This window comes from Mustela nigripes, chromosome 16, assembly GCF_022355385.1.
Source record: "Mustela nigripes isolate SB6536 chromosome 16, MUSNIG.SB6536, whole genome shotgun sequence".
Lineage (NCBI taxonomy): Eukaryota > Metazoa > Chordata > Mammalia > Carnivora > Mustelidae > Mustela > Mustela nigripes.
Window position 1 is genome coordinate 33,972,151 of NC_081572.1, and position 23,517 is coordinate 33,995,667.

General features: G+C 35.4%; 1 protein-coding gene across 1 annotated transcript in view; it reads left to right on the plus strand.

Annotated features, from left to right (window-relative positions):
* BRIP1 (BRCA1 interacting helicase 1) overlaps positions 1 to 23,517 on the plus strand; it is a 181,080-nt gene that overhangs the window by 70,825 nt on the left and 86,738 nt on the right. Inside the window, 4 exon segments of the mRNA XM_059381073.1 lie at positions 10,573 to 10,727; positions 13,179 to 13,344; positions 13,442 to 13,582; positions 17,745 to 17,906. Of these exon segments, the coding sequence (XP_059237056.1) occupies positions 10,573 to 10,727; positions 13,179 to 13,344; positions 13,442 to 13,582; positions 17,745 to 17,906 (624 nt within the window).

Here is a 23,517-nt window from a genome sequence, read left to right on the forward strand (position 1 = left end):
ATTTGACAGAGAGAGATCACAAGTAAGCAGAGAGGCAGGCAGAAAGAGGAGGAAGCAGGCTCCTGGCTGAGCAGAGAGCCTGATGCTGGGCTTGATCCCAGGACCCTGGGATCATGACCTGAGCCGAAGGCAGAGGCCTTAACCCACTGAGCCACCCAGGCACCCCTACCTTTCTTGTTTCTTGAGAAAGGTTTGTATTGTTGTATATTTTCTCTCAGAACTGCCTTTGCTGTGTCCCACAGATTTTGAACAGTTGTGTTTTCATTTTCATTTGTTTCCATGCATTTTTTTCAATTCTTCTTTAATTTTCTGGTCGACCCATTCATTCTTTAGTAGGATACTCTCTAGCCTCCATGTATTTGTGTTCTTTCCAACTTTTCTCTTGTGATTGAGTCCTAGCTTCAGAATATTGTGGTCTGAATATATGCAGGGAATGATCCCAATCTTTTGGTACCAGTTGAGACCTGATTTGTGACCCAGGATGTGATCTACTTTGGAGAATGTTTTATGTGCACTAGAGAAGAATGTGTATTCTGTTGCTTTGGGATGAAATGTTCTGAATATATCTGTGATGTCCATCTTGTCCAGTGTGTTACTTAAGGCCTTTATTTTCTTGTTGATTTTTGCCTGGACGACCTGTCCATTTCAGTGAGGGGAGTGTTAAAGTCCCCTACTATTATTGTATTCTTGTCGATGTGTTTCTTTGATTTTTGTTATTAATTGGTTTATGTAGTTGGCTGCTCCCATGTTAGGGACATAGATAATTAAAATTGTTAGGTCTTCTTGTTGGACAGACCCTTTGAGTATGATATAGTACCCTTCCTCATCTCTTATTACAGTCTTTGGATTATAATCTAATATATCTGATGTAAGGATTGCCACCCCAGCTTTTTTTTGATGTCCATTAGCATGGTAAATTGTTTTCCACCCCTCACTTTAAATCTGGTCTGTCTTCGGGTCTAACATGAGTTTCTTGTAGACAGCATATTGAAGGGCTTTGGTTTTTTATCCATTCTGATACCCTATGTCTTTTGATTAGGGCATTTAACCCATTTACATTCAGGGTAACTATTGAGATATGAATTTATTGCCATTGTATTGCCTGTAAGGTGACTGTTACTGTATGTTGTCTCTGTTCCTTTCTGGTCTACTGCTTTTAGGCTCTCTCTTTGCTTAGAGGACCCCTTTCAATATTTCCTGTAGGGCTGGTTTGGTGTTCGCAAATTCTTTTAGTTTTTATTTGGCCTGGAAACTTTTTATATCTCCTTCCATTTTCAATGATAGCCTAGCTGGATATAGTATTCTTTGCTGCATGTTTTTTTCATTTAATGCTTTGAATATATCATGCCAGTTCTTTCTGGCCTGCCAGGTCTCAGTGGATAAGTCTGCTGCCAATCTAACATTTTTACCATTGTATATTACAGACGACTTGTCCTGGGCTGCTTTAAGGATTTTCTCTTTGTCGCTAAGACTTGTAAGTTTTACTATAAGATGATGGGATGTGGGCCTATTTTTATTGATTTTGAGGGGGACTCTCTGCGCCTCCTGGATTTTGATGCTTGTTCCCTTTGCCACATTAGGGAAATTCTCTACAATAATTTGCTCCAATATACCTTCTGCCCCCTCTCTCTTTATCTTCTTCTGGAATCCTAATTACTCTAATATTGTTTCATCTTATAGTATCACTTATCTCTTGAATTCTCCCCTTGTGGTCCAGTAGTTTTTTGTCTCTCTTTTGCTCAACTTCTTTATTCTTCATCATTTGGTATTCTGTATCACTAATTCTCTCTTCTGCCTCATTTATCCTAGCAGTAAGAGCCTCCATTTTTTATTGCACCTCATTAATAGCTTTTTTTGATTTCAGCTTGGTTAGATACTAGTTCTTTTATTTCTCCAGAAAGGGCTTTTATTTCTCCAGACAGGGTTTCTCTAGTATCTTCCATGCCTTTTTTGAGCCCAGCTAGCACCCTGAGAATCATCATTCTGAACTCTTTTTTTTTTTTTTTACATTTTTATTTATTTGATAGAGAGAGAGAAATCACAAGTAGGCAGAGAGGTAGGCAGAGAGAGAGAGGGGGGAGGAAGCAGAGAGCCCGATGTGGGACTTGATCCCAGCACCCTGGGATCATGACCTGAGCAGAAGGCAGAGGCTTTAACCCACTGAGCCACCCAGGCACCCCTGAACTCTTTTGATATGACATATTACCAACATATTACCAATGTCCATATTGATTAGGTCCCTAGTTTATACTGATTAGGTACTGCCTCTTGTTTTTTTCTTTGTGGTGAGTTTATCCGCCTTGTCATTTTATTCAGATAAGAATATATGAACGAGAAAATAAAATACTAAAAGGGTGCCAAAGACCCCAGAAAATATGCTAATCAAATCAGAAGAGACCCCAAATCAGGGAGAGAAGCAAAGGGTTTAAAAGAAGTTAAAAAAATATATATATAGACTAGGGACTAGAATAGAGCCATCCATTTGATTTTGGGTGTATTTTGGTCTCAGAAGAATCTACCTACCACAATTTTAAAGAAAAACATATATATACATATATATACACACACACACACACACACACATACACAAACAAAAATAAGGATAAACACGATGAAGGGAGGGAATATGACTATAAAGATGAAAATTTAAAAAATTCTAAAAAAAGGAGTTGATAAGATAAGGTAGTTGGGAAAAGAAAGAAAAAGAACATGGGGAGAATTTGCTTAGGCAGGAGACTAGAACAAAGCCCTGTGCTAGATTTAGGGTATATTTTGATCTATTAGAAAAAGTTGTATCCCGGGCATCTGCTTACATCTCTGCCTACTTGTGATCTCTGTCTGTCAAGTAAATAAATAAAATTAAAAAAAAAAAATGTTGAAAAAGTTGAAAAACACATATTGAGCTTTTTTTTTTTTTTTTTTAAAGATTTTATCTATTTGACAGAGAGAAATCACAAGCAGGCAGAGAGGCAGGCAGAGAGAGAGTGGGGAGGAAGTAGGCTCCCTGTGGAGCAGAGAGCCTGACGCAGGCTCGATCCCAGGACCCTGCGCCCACAACCCAAGTCGAAGGCAGAGGTTTTAACCCACTGAGTCACCCAGGCACCCCACATATTGAGCATTTTTTAAAAAGTTTTTTTTAGAAAAGTTTCGTTAAGATAAACTAGTTTTAAAAAGTTAAAAGATGAAAGAGGAAAAAAATTAGAATAAGAAATAAAATTTAAAAATTTAATTAACTTTGCAAGACTAAACAATCATGGGGAGAAAGCCATGCATTCCATGCTTTGCTTTCCCCTCCTCTAGAATTCCGCTGTTCTTCTTGATCACTGAGCTTGGTCTTGGCTGGATGTTCTTGCTGATCTTCTGGGGTAGGGGCCTGTTATAGTGATTCTCAAGTGTGTTTGCCCAAGAAGAAATTACGCCACCCTTGCCAGGGGCCAGGCTAAGTAATCTGCTCTGGTTCACTCTCAGGAGCTATTGTTCCCTGATTGCTTTCCGTAGAGCTCTGGAGGACAGGAATGAAATTGGTGGCCTCCCAATCTCCACCTGGAGGAGCGGAGAGCTCAGGGCCCCACTCCTCAGTGCGCCCTCCAAGAAAAGCGCTCAATCACTCCTGTCTTCCTGGTTTCTGGCCACGCTCCGAGCTCACACGGCCTGTGACCAAGCGTTTCTGCCTCTGACAGACAGCCCCATTTGGAGTCTCCAAACCCAGCAGATTCCTCTTGCTCTGCTCTTCCAGGGGTCTCCCCAGATCTGCTACTTGTGGGGTCTCTGCTCAAAGAGCAGTGGTCTGACTGTGCCACAGTTTACAGTTTAAGGTAACCCAGAGCTGAGATCTCATTCCTCACTTCCGTCTCTGTAGCCGGCTTCCCTGCTCTAATACCTGTGAGCTCTGCTACACTCTGACACCCCCGATCCTTCTGTGACCCCGCAGGACCTGAGACCACACTGTACCCGCAAGGGCTTCACTCCTGCTTAGCCACTGGAGCAATGCCCTCAGTGGAGCAGACTTTAAAAGTTTGGATTTTGTGCTTTGTTGCTCTACTGCTTGCCAGGAGCGAGCTCCTCCCCTTGCGGTCTATCTTCCTATTACTTTGGATTCACTTCTTTGCACTTCCTACTTTTCAAAAAGTGGCTGATTTTCTGTTTCTAGAATTGCTGCTCTTCTCTTTGATCTCGTGTTGGATTTGTAGGTGTTCAGAGTGGTTTGATAATTATCTAGCTGAACTGCTACCTGATGTTATCTCAGTCTGCTGCTCCTCCACCATCTTGACTCCTCCCTAATAATCCTTTTAATGTGCTGTTGGACCTATTAGCTAGTATGTTGGTGAACATTTGGCATCCATGTTCATCAGGAATATTGGTCTGTAATTCTCCTTTCTGTTCGGGTCTTTGGTTTTGGGTTCAAGGTAATGCTAGCCTCATAAAATGAGTTTGGAGGTTTTCTATCCAATTCTATTTTTTTTTTTTATTTGTCAGATAGATCTGATTAATTTTAAAGATTTTATTTATTTATCAGATAGAGATCACAAGTAGGCAGAGAGTCAGGCAGAGAGAGAGGGGGAAGCAGGCTCACTGCTGAGCAGAGAGCCCAATGCGGGGCTCGATCCCAGGACCCTGAGATCATGACCTGAGCCAAAGGCAGAGGCTTTAACCCACTGAGCCACCCAGGTTCCCCGAGGGTTCCTTTTTTTATACATCCTTGCCAATATTTGGAATTGTCTGGGTTTTGAATACCAGCCATTCTAATAGATGTGTGGTAGCATCTTACATTTTTTCATTTACAATGCCCTACTGACGTTTAATATAGAACATGTTTTTCACTTGCTCTTTTGCCATCTATACATCTGTTTGGTGAGATGCCTCTTCAAATCTTTTGCCTAGTTTTCATTTGGGTTCTTTATCTTCCTGTTGTTGAGTTTTAACTGTTTTGTGTATATTTGGTATACAAGTCCTTCATCAGATACATGTTTGCAGATATATTCTTCCAGTCTGTGGTTTGTCTTTTCATTCTGTTAACAGTGTCTTTTATGGAACATAAGTTTTTCGTCTTAATAAATTTCAGCTTACCAATTTTTTCTTAGATGGATCATGCTTTAGATGTGTCTAAAAAATCACCATCAGGGACGCCTGGGTGGCTCAGTTGGTTAAGTGACTGCCTTCCCCTCAGGTTATGATCCCAGTGTCCTGGGACTTAGTCCCATATCAGCCTCCTTACTCGGCAGGGAGCCTGCTTCTCCCTCTGCCTCTGCCTGCCATTCTGCCTGCCTGTGCTCACTCACTCTCTCTTTCTCTAAAGAAAAAAATAAAATCTTTAAAAAAAAAACAAAACTCACCACCAAACCTGAAGTCATTCAGATTTTCTTCTAAAGGTTTTAGAGCTCTCATTTTACATTTAGGTCTGTGATTCGTTTTTAGTTAATTTTTGTGAAGGATAGAAGGTCTGTATCTAGATTCATTTCTTTGCATGTAGATGTCCAATTCTATCAGCATTTGTTGAAAAGATCATCATTCTCCATTGGATTGTCTTTGCTTCTTTGTTAAAGACCAGTTGACTGTACTCTTGTGGGTCCATTTTTAAACTCTTTATTCTTTTCCATTGTTTGATTTTTCTATTCCTTTACTAATACCACACTATCTTGATTACTATGGATTTATAGTTAGTCTTGAATTTGGGTAGTATCAGTTCTCTGCCTTTCTTTAGTATTGTGTTATGCTGATTTATTTCTTTCCAAATAAACTTTAGATTCAGTTTGTTAATATCCACAAAGTAACTTTCTGGAATTTTGATTGAGATTGCATTAAATCTATAGATCAAACTAGGAAGAACTAACAACTGAACAATATTGGGTCTTCCTATCTATGAACAGAGAGTATCTTTCCATTTGTTTTGGATCTTTGATTTCTTTTATCAGTTTTGTAATTTTTCTCATCTGGACTTAAAGAGGTTTTTGAACCAAAACAGGTAGGAACTATGGCTGCCATGATCATTTTGGGCATATGAGTATTGAAAATGTATTTTAATCAGATTATATTTAGAGTTTTTGCCCTACATTTTTAAAATGCAATGTGGTATTATAAGTATTGTCCATATTATGACATCTTTCCATGATTTTTTGCATAACCTTTGCATTTTAAATGTTCATATCATTAGTAAAATGGATAAATTACGAGGTGGTCACATTGTGGAATACTAGACAGCAATGTAAAAAATGAACCACCATTCATATAAATGAGTCTTACAGATATAATGTTGAGTAAAAGAAACCAGACACAGAAGAATATAAATGGTATGATTTCATTTTTCTAAAATTTAATTAGAGACAAACATAATTACGCTAGTAGAAGTCAGAACACTGATTACTACTGTGCAGAGGTAAGGGACAGTTTGGGTTGAGAAAGGGCAAAAGGGAACCATCTAGGATTCAAGGAATGTTTTGTGTCCTGAGTGAGTGTTAGTTACATGGGTGTGTGTGTGTGTGTGTTTAGTGAGCTGTATACTTAAGACTAGTGCTATATATATATATATATATATATATATATATAATAATTTAATAAAAATGTACAAATAAATACACATCAAAGGAAAAAACTTGGAAAATACAAAAGGCGCGAAGGAAAGAAAACTCATAAACTTAAGGATGATCATTAGTAACGTTTGGATTTATATCCAGCTGTCTTATTTTATGCATATATTTACCTGACACAAATTGATTTCTATGATGCTTATTTCTTTGTAGACTTTTTTCATTTAATGGTATATTATGAGTACTGTTTTTTTTATTTTTTAAGGTTTATTTATTTCAAAGAGAAAGCACATGTGTGAATTGTAAGGAGGGGCAGAGGGAGAGGGAGAGAATTTCAAGCTGACTCCCCACTGATCATGGAGCCTCTCGGGAGCTTGATCTCAGGGCCCTGAGATCATGACCCAAGCTGAAATCAAGAGTGGAATTTTTGACTAAGTTACCCAGGTGCCCTTATGAGTACTGTTTTAACAGAGATCTTTCACATGATTTTTATTTTTTTTTAATATTTATTAGAAATGAAAAAATTATTAGAATGTGGGCTGGGGGTGGGTGGGGGGAAAGCAGAGGGAGAAAGAATCTTAAGCAGATTCTGCACTGAGCGACTGCCATCTCACAGCCCTGAGATCCCCACCTGAGCCAAAACCAAGAGTTGGAGGCTTAAACGACTGAGTCACCCAGGTGCCCCTTTCACGTGATTTTTAATTGCAGTGTAGGATTTTTGTGAATGTACATATATTTTTTTTAAGATCTTATTTTTTTTTAAAGATTTTATTTATTTATTTGACAGAGATCACAAGTAAGCAGAGACTCAGGCAGAGGGAGAGGAGGGAAGCAGGCTCCCTGCTGAGCAGAGAGCCCGATGTGGGACTCGATCCCAGGACCCTGAGATCATGACCTGAGCTGAAGGCAGCGGCTCAAAGCACTGAGCCACCCAGGCGCCCTTAAGATCTTATTTATTTATTTGAGAGAGAGACAGAGCAGGGGATAGAGGGAGAAGCAGGCTCCCCGGCTGAGCAGGGAGCCCAACTTGATCCCAGGGCCTGAGCTGAAGGTAGTCACTTAACCAATTAAGCCACCCAGGCACTTCGTGAGTGCATATATTCTAAATTACTTGATTAATCTGGCATTTGAAATGTAAGTTGTTACCAGCTTTCCCAGAATAAGAAAAAATTTTGTTATAAACATCCTTGAAAATATATCTTTTTTTTTTTAAAGATTTTATTTATTTATTTGACAGATAGAGATTACAAGTAGGCAGAGGCAGACCACCCAAGTGCCCCGAAGTTATATCTTTTATATCTTTTTATATGTCGCTGTTTCCTTTATATATTGTAAATACTAATTCTTTGTTGCTTATTGCATGTATATTCTTGTGTCTGTGTTTTCTTTATTTATGGAGTATTTTTCTAAAAGTTGTTTTTATTTTAGTGCATTTAATATCAGTATTTTTTCTTTTATGAATTATATTTGAATTTAGTTTAAACAGTCTTTTCTTATCATGTGCTACATTTTCTTAAAGCATTATTTTTTCTTAATATAATCAATGAAGGATTCCTTTTTGTTTATATTGTGAATTGAAAAGCCATTTTATTTCCATATGGATAATTTTCTCAGCCTCATTTACTAAATAGTTCATCCATTTCTTTCTGATTTGTAGTGACACTTCTGCTACATATCTGATTTTCATTTATTTGTATTTCTGGACTTTGTTCTATGATCTAAACTCATATTTGTTAATTACTCTGGCATTAGAAAAATGTTGGTATCGGGATGCCCGAGTGACTCGGTTGGACATCTGCCTTCGGTTTGGGTCATGATCCCAGAGTCCTTGGGTCAAGTACTGAATCAGGCTCCCTGCTAAGCTTCTGCCTCTGCCTGCTGTTCTCCCTGCTGTGTTCACTCTCTTGTTCTCTCTCTCTGACAAATAAGTAAGTAAAATCTTTAAAAAAAAAAGTTGATATCTGGTAGTATCTCCTCACTTTGTTCTTTTCCTTTGGGATAAATAAATTTTAGAATTAACTTGCAAATTTCCATGAAAATTTCTATTGGAATTTTGGTTAGAATTTCACTGAATTTAGAAAGAATTATTTATTTATAGTACAAGAGTTTTCCCATTCACAAACATGATGTATAAAGTTCTTCATTTATTATGTCCTGTATCTCAGTAAAATTTTGTTATTTCATTTTTAAAAGTCTTAGGTGTTTTGGATAGGTTTATTCCTAACTATATTAAAGTTTCTTTTCTTTTTCAAATGATGTATTAAAAAACTGCATTTTCTAATTATTGCTGTATAAAAATGGTTGTGGATATTTATTTATTTATATTGCAGCCAACCACTTCATTCAACTATCTTTCAGATTTGTCTATGGATTCTTAAATCTTCTATGTAATGATACTGTCTATAAGTAATGATTATTTTCTTTCTTCCCAACTCCATCACATTCTATTTATTTCTTTGTTGGCTTAAACTTCCAGTGCATTGTTTATCACAAGCAATGAAACAGGCATCCTGGTCTTATTTCTATTTAAAAGAGACTAGGTTATTAGCATTACATCATTTAGTAATATATCTACTGTATTTTTTTTAAGATTATATATTCATTTGAGAGAGAGATCACAAGTAGGCAGGGAGACAGGCAGAGAGAGGAGGGGAAGCAGGCTCCCTGCTGAGCAGAGAGCCCGATGCAGGACTCAATCCCAGGACCCCGAGAGCATGACCTGAGCCAAAGGCAGAAGCTTAACCCACTGAGCCACCCAGATGCCCCTACTGTATTGTTTTAAAATTCCTTTATTTTAATTTTTTTACAGTTTGATTGAAATATAATTCACATGCCATAAAATATACCCTTTAAAATAGACAATTCAGTAGTTTTTAGTCACAAAACTATGCAACAGTCACTGCTATCTGACTTCAGAACATTAAAGCTTAAGAGCTACATGAAAACAAATGAGCCAGTTAGTATACATTTTGTATGTAGCATGTATTGTTTACTTGAGTCATTTAAAATTTTTTTCTTGTCATGTAGTCATATTATTCTCATCATTGGTATACTACCTGGAGGTAATTCAGGCATTTACGTGTATATCAAATCTTTTAAGCTCTTCTTGAAGAAACTATTTGATACATTTTTATTTAGTCCTTTTTTACTGTTTTTTTTTTCTGTGTTTGATTTGTTTTTATGTTTTTATTTATTTATTTATTTTTTTAAAAGATTTTATTTATTTATTCGACAGAGAGAGATCACAAGCAGGCAGAGAGGCAGGCAGAGAGAGAGAGGAGGAAGCAGGCTCCCTGCTGAGCAGAGAGTCCGATGCGGGGCTCGATCCCAGGACCCTGAGATCATGACCCGAGCCGAAGGCAGCGGCTTAACCCACTGAGCCACCCAGGCACCCCTGTTTTTATGTTTTTAAAAGTAAATTCTATGCTCAGCATAGGACTCAAACTCACAACCTTGAGATCAAAAGTTGCATGATAAACTAAGTGAGCCAGCCAGGCATGCCTAGTTCATTACTTTTGAAGGGCACTAAATAATATACTGATTGCCTAAAGAAGTAATGAAGCTCCTAAATGTATTACTTACTGTTAAAGTGTCTTTGACTTTGAAGAGAATTTGGGAATAGATGGCAATCTATTTATCTATTATTTTTAACAAGTGATAATTTATTAAAAAGGTTGATTTAAGCATAAACACTAAAAAAAGTAAGTTAAAAGTAAATGTTATATAAGAAAGCACATATAATTATGGGTTAGCCATAATATATATAATCACAATTTTGTTAAAAATAAATATGACTTAATAAAAAGTTATGATATAACTATATTGATGAGAATGTACAAGTAAAATGTATGTTTGGTGGTATAGAGACTTAAAGAGGTACTTTTGTATAGGGTGCCAATTGAGGGAATACGTGGGAACTTAAAACATACTGTTTTGTATGTTTGCCTAAAATTTCAATGTATACTTCATTTGAGTTTTATGGTTTTCAGAAGTTTGTTTTCCTCTTCCCATTTCCTGCAATGTACTTAATAATGGTAATTTTTTATAGGGACATTTTTCTGCTGTCCTTCAAAAAGAAGAAAAAGTCTTACCAATTCATGGTAAAGAGGAGGCAAGAGTAGTACCGATTATTAGTGCATCAACTCAAATAATGCTCAAAGGACTTTTTATGGTGTTTGACTATCTTTTTAGGCAAAATAGCAGGTTAGTAAATATATATGACTTGTATTTTCCCTTCTAAAAATATTAGTTTTATTGGGTGCCAACATGTGTTTAGGTTGTGTGAGTACCTAGGTTCATTGTAAAGAAGTGGTATAAAGATTGTTCTTATTTGTTGGTACAGACTTTGATCAATTGAAATTAGTTTTTATAGATAAAAATGAGTATTGAAATAAAAAAGTAGGTAATATTTTAAATACATTTTTTAGTTAATGCAGTATTAAATTTATAATTGTGCATGACTGAACTTAAATATTTAAGTTTTAAGGATAGTTTTAGATAAATTTCTTCAGTGTCAGAAAGTCTCTTATTGTGTAAAGCCTCTATTTCTCCTCACTCAATCCTTCACTGAATTATAGTACTATCTGGTTCCAATTTTTTATGGTAAAATATACATAACATAAAATTTACTATTGTGACAATTTTAAGTGTACATTTTAGCAGCATTAGGTGTATTCACATGGTTGTGCAACCATCACCACGATCCATTCCCAGAACTTTATCAGGAACTCTATACCCATGAAATAATGTTTCCCATTTCCCTCTTCCCACAATCTCTGGTAACCTCTCTTCTTTTCTCTCCATGGATATGCCCCTTTTAGGTATCTCCTACAAAGTGGAATCATATAATTGTTCTTTTGCATCTGGCTTATTTAACTTAGTATAATGTTTTTAAGGTTCATCCACGTTGTAATATATATCAGAATGCCGTTCCTTCTTATGGCTGAATATTGTCAGATTCCATTGTATGTATATACCATAGTTTGTTTATCCCTTGTTATGTTGATGGGCATTTGGATTATTTTCACCTTTTGTCTATTGTGAATAATGGTATAGTGAATATTGATGTACAAGTATGTTTGAGTCCCTGCTTTCAATTTTTCCAGGTAAATACCTAGCAGTGGAATTTCAGGATCATATGATAATTCTGTTTAACTTTTTGAGGAATCAGCATACTATTTTCTATAGCAACTGGACATTTAGATTCCCATACTATGCACAGCATTTCTAGTTGCTTGACATACTTGTCAAATAAACTTCTTATTTCTGGCTTTTGGAATAATAGCCATCCTAATAGGTATAAAGTAGTAGCTTTTAGTTTTGATTTACTCTACCCTCTACTAATGGCTAATGTTGTTGAGCATCTTTTCATGTTCTTATTGTCCATTTACCTGTCTTCACTAGAATAATGTCTATTCATGTACTAGGCCCATTTTTGAATTGGGTTGTTTTTTGTTGTTGATGAGTAGTAAAAGTTACCTGTATATTCTACATATTAATCCATATCAGATATGTTTTACACATATATTCCATTCTGTGTGTCCTTAGATGCACAAAAGTTTTTTAATTTTGATGAAGTCCAGTTTATTTTTTCTTTTGTTGCTTGTGCTTTTGGTATATATGGCCAAATCTGGTATCATTAAGATTCTCCCCTATGTTCTCTTCTTCTTCTTCTTCTTCTTCTTTTTTTTTTTTTTAAGATTTTATTTATTTATTTGACAGAGAGAGTGAGAGAGCACAAGCAGGGGAGCAGCAGAGGGAGAGAGAGAAGCAGGCTCCCTGCTGATAAGGGGCTCAATCCCAGGACACTGGGATCATGAACTGAGAAGAAGGCAGATGCTTAATTGACTGAGCCACCCACGCACACCACCCCCCATGTTTTCTTCTAAATGTTTTATAGTTTTTAGCTCCCAGTACTTTTATAAAATTCTCTCCAAGGATTGTAGGGTCCCTGACTTGAACTTTGAGATCTGATGTCTCTTAACAGTCACTATTATTGTGAAGGCATGGTAGAGAAAACTGTATTTTAATCTGTTTAAGCTGAAGTGTGCATAGCCTTTTCTTGAAAGAAATTTTAAGTTGGATGGGATCACAGAGATCAATACCTTCATTAAAGGTTAATGAAGACTGAAACCCATATTATAAAGGAACTTAAAATTTATAACTTGTTTCCTAAACTTTTAAAACTTTGAGTAAAAATTCTTTCAATGTTCTCATGTAATGAAAAAGTAATAAAGTATAATCCACTGTTTAGTTTCTTTAAGGATAACTGTTATCTATTTCGTGACTGATAATGTAACACAGAGTGCAAAGAGCTCTAGACTAGGATTTCGGAGACCTGGATTTTAATTCTGGTTTTCCCTTGATTTATGTATTGTTTGAACATGGGGGTGGTAAATGCTAAGGGATGGATGTTTAGATAATATCTAAGCTCTAAGAGGAAGTGGACTGTAAGTTTTAATGGCTCATTTTCTATCAGAATTACTGAATTTAATTAGCGGTAGAGTTGTTGGTGGGGAAGGTGTTATCTTTGAGTGGGAAAATACCAGGACTCTCAATTTGGTTTTAATTCAGTCAGTTTTTATATTTATGTAGCTGGGACATTATGTGTTTCATAAAGTTTTGCCATCTAATTACCATTTTATTTTCATCCAGATTTGCAGATGATTATAAAGTTGCTATTCAACAGACTTATTCTTGGATAAATCAGATTGATACTTCAGATAAAAATGGATTCTTTGCTCTGGCAAAAAATAAGAAACGTTCAAGACAGAAAACTGCAATTCATGTGCTAAACTTTTGGTGCTTAAATCCAGCTGTGGTAAGCCTATCATGTTGTAAATGAAAATTCTCTCATTTTGCTCAATGTTTTACACTTGTAAAGATGATTTTATGTATCTAATATTGTTTCTTTTTAGGCCTTTTCAGATATTAATGGCAAAGTTTGGACAATTGTTTTGACATCTGGGACATTATCACCAATGAAATCCTTTTCTTCGGAACTTGGTGTTACATTTACTATCCAGCTAGAGGCCAATCATGTCATTAATAACTCACAGGTTAGTATGTTTTTTGAAGCCTCTTGGTCTTTTTGCTGCCATATAATTTTATATAAAGAAAATTAGAAGGTACCTGAAATACTAACATAACCTGATAGAACAAAAGAAAAATCTATCAGCTATTTGATAATGCCAACAGAAGGAAATATTGATAAATAGCTTTCCTTCAGTTCAGTGAATAAAAATAGACACTTTTGATGGAAAGATTATATTGCAGTTTCTTCATTTAAGTATGCTTTAGGTTTTTAAAAATGAGAATTAAAACAAAAAAATTTAATGTGTTTGCCATAGTTCCTATTGCATAATTATTTGTTCATGTGTTTCTTTTTTCCAACAGACAGTGGTATATCCTTATTCTTTTTATGTCCCCAGTCCTCCAGTGCACCTAGATTAATACCGAACAATAGTGTTTGGCATATATATATATATATATGGCAAGTACTCAGCATATGTTTGAATATCTGAAATGAATTAAAAGTACTCTCATGAGTCCTATAACTTAAGATTTTAATGTTTTATAACAATACCACGTAAATGTGATTTAATTTCCTAGGAACATATGAATTGTTATTTGTCAATCTACCTTCTGCTTCTTCTTATGAAGTAATTTTATGATGCTACATACTTAGCATCTGCGTACCTAACACATTTCTAGTTCTTTATAAAGTTGTTGTTTTTTTTTTCTTTTTAAAAATTTTACTTATTTATTGGAGAGGGAAAGAGCATGAGTGGGGGAAGGGGGAGAGCACAGAGCCTGATGCTGGGCTTGATTCCAGGACCCTGAGGTCATGACTTGAGCTGAAGTCAGATGCTCAACTGACTGAGCCACCCAGATGTCCCATAAAGCTGTTGTTTTCAACCAAGGTGTATGTGTAGGGACATTTTTAGTTTTCACAATTACTTGTGAGGAACTAATAATATTTAGTAGGTTGGAACCTTGAATGTTAAGCTCCTATATAACCAAGAATTGTGCTTTCTGTAGTGACAGACTGCTCCTGTTTAGAGACATTGCTACAAACAATAGTGAAGAAAAAATATATGTTCCACATTTTTTTTCCCACATCCTGAACAACATTTATTTCTCATCTTTTTATTTGCCATTCGGAGTGGTGCAAGATATATCTCATTGCACATTGTTGTTGTTGTTGTTGTTTTCCTTTTGAAGGCGTGTGTGTGTGTGTGTGTGTACACACTTTTAAGTTCCACATTTTTTTTTAAAGATTTTATTAATTTATTTGGCAGACAGAGATCACAAGTAGGCAGAGAGGCAGGCAGAGAGAGAGGAAGGGAAGCAGACTCCCTGCTGAGCAGAGAGCCCGATGCAGGGGCTTGATCCCAGGACCCTGAGATCATGACCTGAGCCAAAGGCAGAGGCTTTAACCCACTGAGCCACCCAGGTGCCCCACGTTCCACAGTTTTAAAATATATATTTTTTAATTCCAGTTAATATGCAGTGTTATATTAGTTTCAGGTGTACAATTTAGTGATTCAGCTCTTACATAGAATACCCAGTGCTCATAACAAGTGCTCTCTATGTTCTGTAGTTTTAAGTTGCCTTTTTTAGAGGTCCAAATAAATATGGGAAGTCATTAATAAAATGAACATATATTTTCTCATAAGACTATTGTTATAGGCTTTATGTTCCCAATCTAGTACACAAAAGCACATTTAACCTATTATGTCAAGGGGTCATAATAAGAAAAATGCTAATTATTCAGTTGAATTCTATTATAATATTTCCCCCAACTTTAAAAATTTGTATTTTATTGTGAAGTGTGTTGTTATCTTTTTAATATCTGTGAGTTCTGCCGTCATGTTCTCCTTATTCCCTACCTGATATTGTCAATTTGTATTTTCTGGTTTTACTTTTTTTAAAAAATCAGTGTCAGTTTGAGTTTATCACTTTTATTTTTTTTTTTTTTAAGATTTTATTTATTTATTTGACAGAGAGAGATCACAAGTAGGCAGAGAGGCAGGCAGAGAGGAGGAAGCAGGCTCCCTGCTGAGCAGAGAGCCCGATGTGGGACTCCATCCCGGGACTCCGAGATCATGACCTGAGCCGAAGGCAGCGGCTTAACCCACTGAGCCACCCAGGCACCCCGAGTTTATCACTTTTATTAATCTTTTTAAAGAATAAACTCTTAGCTTTTTTGATTTTTTCTATTTTATTTTATTTTTAAAGATTTTATTTATTCACTTGACAGACAGAGATCACAAGTAGGCAGAGAGGCAGGCAGAGAGAGAGGAGGAAGTAGGCTCCCCACTTGAGCAGAGAGCCCGACATGGGGCTCAATCCCAGGACCCTGAGATCATGACCTGAGCTGAAGGCAGAAGCTTTAACCCACTGAGCCACGCAGGCGCCTCGAGTTCTTCTATTTTAAAATATATCTTTATTTTATTTTTTTTTTAGAGAGGGCAGGGAGGAGCAGAGGGAGAGGAAGAGAGAGAATCCCAGGCAGGCCTCATACCCAATGCGCCCTATGTGGGGCTTGCCTTGGGGATTCTTTCCCTTTTACTCTCTCTGCCTCTCTGCCTCTCTCTCTCTCTCTCTCTCCCCCCCTCTCCCTGCCTCACAAATAAATAAATAAATAAATAAATCGTTAATTAGAGAACAAGTATATAATCCTACAAAGCCACAATACCATGATCATACCCAAGAAATGTAATATTGGTGCAATAGTGTCCATATTTGTATTTCTTGAGTTATTTCCAAAATGTATTTATACTTTATTTTTATTCTTGATCCAGGATCCAATTGAGTATTACATTTTACACTTGACTTTAATATCTCTAGTCTTTAAAACTGTTTTTGGACTTTTTTTGTCTTTGTTTATCTTTCATGACATTTTTATAGAATTCAAGTTAGCAGTTATCTTGAGGAATGTCTTATAATCTGGATTTGAAGATTTTATTTTTTATTTGAAGATTTTTTTTTTTTCATGTGCTAAACTTTTGGTGCTTAAATCCAGCATAAGTAGGCAGAGTGGCAGGCAGAGGGAGAGGGAGAAGCAGGATCCCCCCTGAGCAGGGAGGCCCGATGTGGGGCTCTATCCCAGGACTCTGGGATCATGACCTGAGCCAAAGGCAGAAGCTTAACTTACTGAGCCACCCAGGCACCCCTTTTATAATCTGGATGTTATGATCGTTTCTCTTTGATAAGATTCAGGTTAGGGGCTCCTGAGTGGTTCAATCATTAAGCATCTGCCCTCTGCTCAGGTCACAGTTAGGCTCTCTGCTCTGGAGCCTGCTTCTCCCTTTCCCTCTGCCTGCTGCTCCCCCTGCTGTGCTTTCACTCTGTGGTCAAATAAATAAAATAAAATCTTAAAAAAAAAAAAAGATTCAAGTTAAGCAGTTTGGTAACATTAGTATATAGGTGATATTGTTACTTCCCCTTGCCTCATGTCAAAAAACAGTATCAGTTTGTCTTATTACTAGTTAATCATTTAGTTAAAAGTTGGTTAAACTGGTGTCCCTCAGATGTCACCCTGCAAAATATACCTCAGTCTTATACATCATTTGAAAATATAGGACTATTACATTTTTCAACAATCTGAAGCCTTTATTGTCTTTAGATTACTAATAAGTTTTTTCTTTTTCTTAGTCAAATTAAGTATACAAAAGCTAGGTCTATATGAACGTAGAACAATTGCAAATAACTAAAATTTGGTGGATCTGACATTTTAAGACTATAGATCTTTGAGCATCAATGAGTTTATAAATTTGTTAAGTATATTAATACTGAATGTACGTAGCTCTTGTCATAGTTGAGTCTTAGAGGTTTACCTACAGCAGATTGTACATCTTGTAAGAGTTTAGAATCATTTCTGATTTACTCATTTCATTTGTTCACATCCCACAAAATTTTCTTACATGCTTAGTTTTGTAAAGCTATTGAGGAAGTGGATAAGTGAAAGTTTTTGCTTTTATTGTAAGTGGTAAGTGGTCTGCTTAAAGTAAAATTTCTATAAATTATATATATATATATATATACATATATATATATATAATTAATGGTAATTGAAAAACAGCAACAATTTAAAAATAAATTTCCTCTAAACTTGTTGCTTGATTTTCTTTTGACATACATAAAATTAAAGCTCTCAACTAAATGCTAATTTACGTAGTTTAGGCATGACCCTAATATGACATATTTATATTCTAGGTTTGGGTGGGCACCATTGGGTCGGGCCCCAAGGGTCGGAATCTCTGTGCTACCTTCCAGCACACAGAAACATTTGAGTTCCAGGATGAAGTGGGAGAACTTTTGTTATCTGTGTGTCATACTGTGCACCAAGGAATTTTGTGTTTCTTGCCATCTTACAAGGTAAGGCAACATTTATTTTTTCTTTTGCCTTTAAAAAATCACACGGAATTACCATGATAAGCTTTCAGAGTTCAGAAGCAACAGAAGAATTAGTTTTCTAAGCATCATATATAATTTTACTTATTTATTAAGATATTGCTTGCTCAATCACTGTTTTACTTGAAATTCTAAGATTAAAAGTCTTCAAGCAAGGTTAGTTGTATAAGGACAGTTCATGGGTACATTATTTTTATTTTAGGGACAGCTTGATTTTTTCATAGCTTAAGGAAAGCATTCTTCACTTTCATAAATTATACTTTTTTTTTTAAGATTTTATTTATTTATTTGACAGAGAGAGATCACAGGTAGGTAGAGAGGCAGGCAGAGAGAGAGGAAGGGAAGCAGACTCCCCAGTGAGCAGAGAACCCGATGCAGGGCTTGATCTCAGGACCCTAGGACCACGACCCGAGCTGAAGGCTTTAACCCACTGTGCCATCCAGGCACCCCATAAATGATACTTTTGAATGTTTCATTAATCTGAATCTAAAGTCAGACTTCCTTTGTTACTCATGTTTTTTACTTCATGTATTTGGCTAGATATTTTTCTAGCTTTTAAAGTCATTCTGATTTTTAATAATATTTTCTTGTGTAAAATTTAGTTCTATAGTGTATTTTAGTCCTATATAATTCCTGAGAGTAAAAGACATATAATTCCTGAGAGTAAAAGACTTTATCAAGTGACCCTTAAAGATGGTGATATTAGGAGTATGGCCTGAGGGAGGTACTTAAGCCATGAGGTCAGAATTCTTATGAATAGGATTAATATTTATAAAAGAGGATCTGAGAGAAACCTTGTCCCTTCCACCATGTGAGGACATAGAGAACAGGTGCCAGCTATTAACCAGGAAGTGGGCCCTCACCAAATTTGACGCTGGTGCCTTGATCTTGGATTTTCCAGCCTCCAGGACTGTACATGATAAATTTCTTATGTTTAAAAGCTATCCACCTTGAGGTATTTTGTTATAGCAGCCTGAAGGAGACTAAGACACATACTTTGTTAAACAGAGACAGTAAATTAGTCTTCCTGTAGATAAATTGAAGGAATTGCTTTCAGAAGAAATTGAATCAAATAGGTTTTTTTTTTTTTTTTACAAGAACATCCAAAAATAAAGTGGACATAAACATCTTCAAAATTCTTAATAGAAAGCAATGTTTATCCCAGAGTCTGAACATTTATTACACCAAACGGCTATGTTAAGGAAAGCTAAAAAGCTTTGGAACTAGAGAAGAGTAAAATCTCGGTAACAATCCCAGAAAGTGAGCCAGAAATGCCCAGTTGAATAAATGAAAGATTTCATATTCTAGGCTTCAAAGGCATTGTAAGAATGATTCTTTATATGCTAGGAGGTAGTTTGGTATCTTTTGTTTGTTTGTTTCTATTTTTTGTGTATATAGAGGAAAACCAAATCTGATATAAAGTTATTAAAATTGACAATAATATAATTGCCATTGAAAAAGGTACAGTGAAAAAACAGACTGTTGAATAATGAACTATATCTTTTAGTATCTTTTATTATTTTCTCAAATAATAAAATTTTTATTAGCCAATTTCAATAGTTTAAAAATATATTCTAATTCTTAATATATTTAGGTGAAATATATCACTTGGTAGGAGAAAAGTAACTACTCTAAATATAAAAGTAATGTTACCTCCTAAATTTAATTTTTGGAATAGATTTAGCACAGTATTAATTTTATAGTTTCTGACATTGAGGATTATTGGATGACTACAGAGCCTAACATTTAAGTATACTTTTTAGCAGATTTATCAATTGGCTTAACAAATGGATTATTTTTCTGCTTCTACCTTTTCAACAAAAATCGATGGGAAGATACAGAAAATAAGCTTTCAAAAAGTATTTTGTTTTGGTTTTAGTTTGTTTCTTTTATTAATAGTGGGATTGATAGTTCTCTGGGGGTTTTGCTTATTTGTTTTCTAATTTATTATCCTTGTACCATATATATCTTTTTTATTGATTTGTATCGACTTTTAATAGATCACATGGATATTAATTCTCTATAAAACATATAAAAAATTCTCCAGTTTTTCATTTTTGAATTATTATAATTTCTTTATTTAAGCTTTAAAAGTTTAATTTGTTGCCCAAGTAATTCTTATACATAATTAAGTAATAAAAAAATGATTATAATGAAAAACAGCAGTCCCCTTCCTCACTTCTCACTTTTCAGTCCTACACCTCAGAGGTCAAATCTTTGACCTATTCCTCTAATATATTGTTATTTCTTTTTTAAAAATTGTGGTGAAACATGCATAACATACAATATATCATTTTAACCGTTCTGTGAGTATACAGTTTAGTGCCGTTAAATATATTTGCAATTTATGCAACCATAAACACTGTTCGTTTCTACTACTTTTGCATCATCCTTAAAAGGAATTCTCTAACTATGAAATAGTAGCTCCTTAGATCCCCTCCCTGCAGTTCCTTGTAATCTCTATTCTACTTTCTGTCTGTAAGAATTTTTCTGTCATAGGTACCTCATGTAAATGGAATTATACAATATTTGCCCTTTTGTAACTGGCTTATTTCTCTTTAATATAATATTTTCAAGGTTTGTCCATGTTATAATATATATCAAGGTTTTATTTTTTATAGATGAATAATATTCCACTGTATGTACCACATTTTGTTTATCCATTCATTTCTCAATGGTGACTTGGGTTGTTTCCACCTTTTGGCTAATGTGAATAATGCTGCTATGAGCATTAGCATACAGATACCTGTTTGTGCCCTTGGCTTTCAATTCTTTGGGATATATACTTAGAAATGGTATTGCTGTATCATATGGTAATTCTGTATAACTTTTTGAGGAACCAACCTGCTGTTTTCCACAGCAACTGTACAATTTTAGATTTAGAAAACAACACTGCATAAAGATTTCCATTTTTCCACATCCTTGCCAACATTTGTCGTCTTCTGTTTTTTTTGGTTCATAGCCATCTAATGGGTATGAAGTGGTATTTCCTTGTGGTTTTGATTTGCATCTCCCTAATGATTAGTGATGTTTGTTGTGTTTATTATCCATTTGTGTATCTTCTTTGGAGAAATGTCCATTCAAGTACTTTCCTCATATTTGAATCAGGTTTTTGTTGTTTCTGTTGTTGAGTTTTAGGGGTTCTTTATATGTTCTATATATTAATCTCTTATCAGAGATATGCTTTATAAATATTATTGTCATTCTTTGTCTTTTCACTCTGTTGGTAGTGTTCTTTGATGAATAAAAGTTTTAAATTATGAAATTTTGATCAAGTTTGTCTGTTTTTCTTTTGTTATCTCAGCTTTTGGTGTCATAACCAAAAAATTATTGCTAAATCCAATATCATGAAGATTTCCCCCTATGTTTTCTCTAAGTGCTCAATAGTTTAGCTGTTACATTTAGATATTTTAACCATTTTGAGGTAATTTTTAAAAAGATTTTATTTATTTATGTATTTATTTTAGAGAGTGAGAGAACACAGGGAGGAGCAGATGCAGAGGGACAAGCAGACTCTGTGCTGAGTGTAGAGCCAGACATAGGGCTTGATCCCGCCATCCTGAGATCACCAACTGAGCTGAAACCAAGAGCTGGATGCTCAATTAACTGAGCCACCCAGGCACCACAAGATAATTTATATATATAATGTGAGCTACGGGTCCACTTCTTCTTCTTCTTCTTTTTTTTTGCATGTGGATACCGGGTTTTTCCAGTGACATTTGTTGAAAAGATTCTCTTTTCTCCATTGAAGTATCTTGGTATCCTTTTTGAGAACCCATTAACCACATATGCAAGGACTTAAGTGTGGACTTCCTATTCTTTTTCCTTGATCTATAAATCTATCCTCATGCCATTATTGTTTCAAATACTTCAACTTTGCAGTAAGTTTTAAAATCAGGAAGTGTAGATCCTCTAATATTATTCTTTTTCAAGATTGTTTTGGCTATTTGGAGTTCCTCAGGATTCCTAGTGCATTTTAGGATTGATATTTTTTCTTTTTCTGCAAAAGAATGCTGTTGGGATTTTGATAGGGGTTGCATTGAATCTATATTTTGTTTTGGTGGTATTACTAATAATATTATTAATTCTTCCAATCCATGGACATGGGGTGTCTTTCCATTTATTTATGTCTTCTTTAATTGTTTTCATCAATGTTTAGTAGTTTCAGGGTGCAACTCCTTAACCTTGGTTAAATTTATTTCTGAGTATTTTTTTTATGCTGTTGCAAATGGATTGTTTCCTTAACTTCCTTTTCCAGTTGTTCATTGCTGCTGTATGGAAAGAGAACTGATTTTTCTGCATTGATTTTTGTATCCTGAAACTTGCCTGAATTCATTTGCTTTATATGCTTTATATTTGGTGGGTTTGGGGATGGGAAATCTTTCGCTTTCTATTTATAAGATCATATCTTCTGCAAACAGAGATCATTTTAGTTCTTCCTTTACAATTTGGATATCTTTTACAATTTGGATATCTTTTATTTCCTTTTTCTTTCCTGATTATTCTGCCTAGATCTTAAACTACTATGTTGAATAGAAGGGGTACAAACCGTCATCCCTGACTTGTTCTATTGAGTGTGATGTTAGCTGTGGGTTTTTCATATATTACTTTATAATGTTGAAATAGAGGCTGCCTTGATGTCTTAGGCATGTGGTTCTCTCAACCACATGGCAACTTCTTCAAAGCCAACAAGGGTGTCTCTTTTCAGAATAGCAATCATCTTTTAAGGATTTTACCTGATCAAGTCAGGTCCGCCCAGGTTAATCTTCCTTTTGATTAACTCAAAACTAGTTGAGGTGGATTTTAGTCACATCTGCAAAGTCCTTCTACCTTTGCTACATAATATAACCTAATCATGAAGTGAAATCTTCTTATTCACATTTATCTCACTCAGAGTGAAGGGGAGAAGTTTATACAGAGTGTGTACAGAGGGCAGAAGTCTTGGAAGCTATCTTAGACTTCTTCCTACACAGGGGTAAATCATCAGGGTAAGAAAAGAGTTAAGAAGAGCCATTAGGATCAGGATTTGCTTCTTTGGCATATGCAGAGAAGATTGAGTAAAGTAAAATGAGATTTGTGAAATGCAGTCAGGTAGCAAAGGCATCATGACTGGCACATAATAAGTTCTCCATAGATGCTTGTTCAGTGAACACATAAATGGATGGATATTGATTCTCCTTGGTCCAAGTCTTCCTTATTGTGTCTAAAATCTGAGATATTTTAGAACTACAGGCTAACATCTCTGATTTGTACCATAGATCAATACATTCTAATCCCTGCATATTTATTTCTGTATTGAGAAGGAACTTTTAATATTCTTTTTTTTTAATTTTTTATTTTTTATAAACATATATTTTTATCCCCAGGGGTACAGGTCTGTGAATCACCAGGTTTACACACTTCACAGCACTCACCAAAGCACATACCCTCCCCAATGTCCATACCCTACCCCCCTTCTTCCAACCCCCTTCCCCCCAGCAACCCTCAGTTTGTTTTGTGAGATTAAGAGTCACTTATGGTTTGTCTCCCTCCCAATCCCATCTTGTTTCATTGATTCTTCCCCTACCCACTTAAG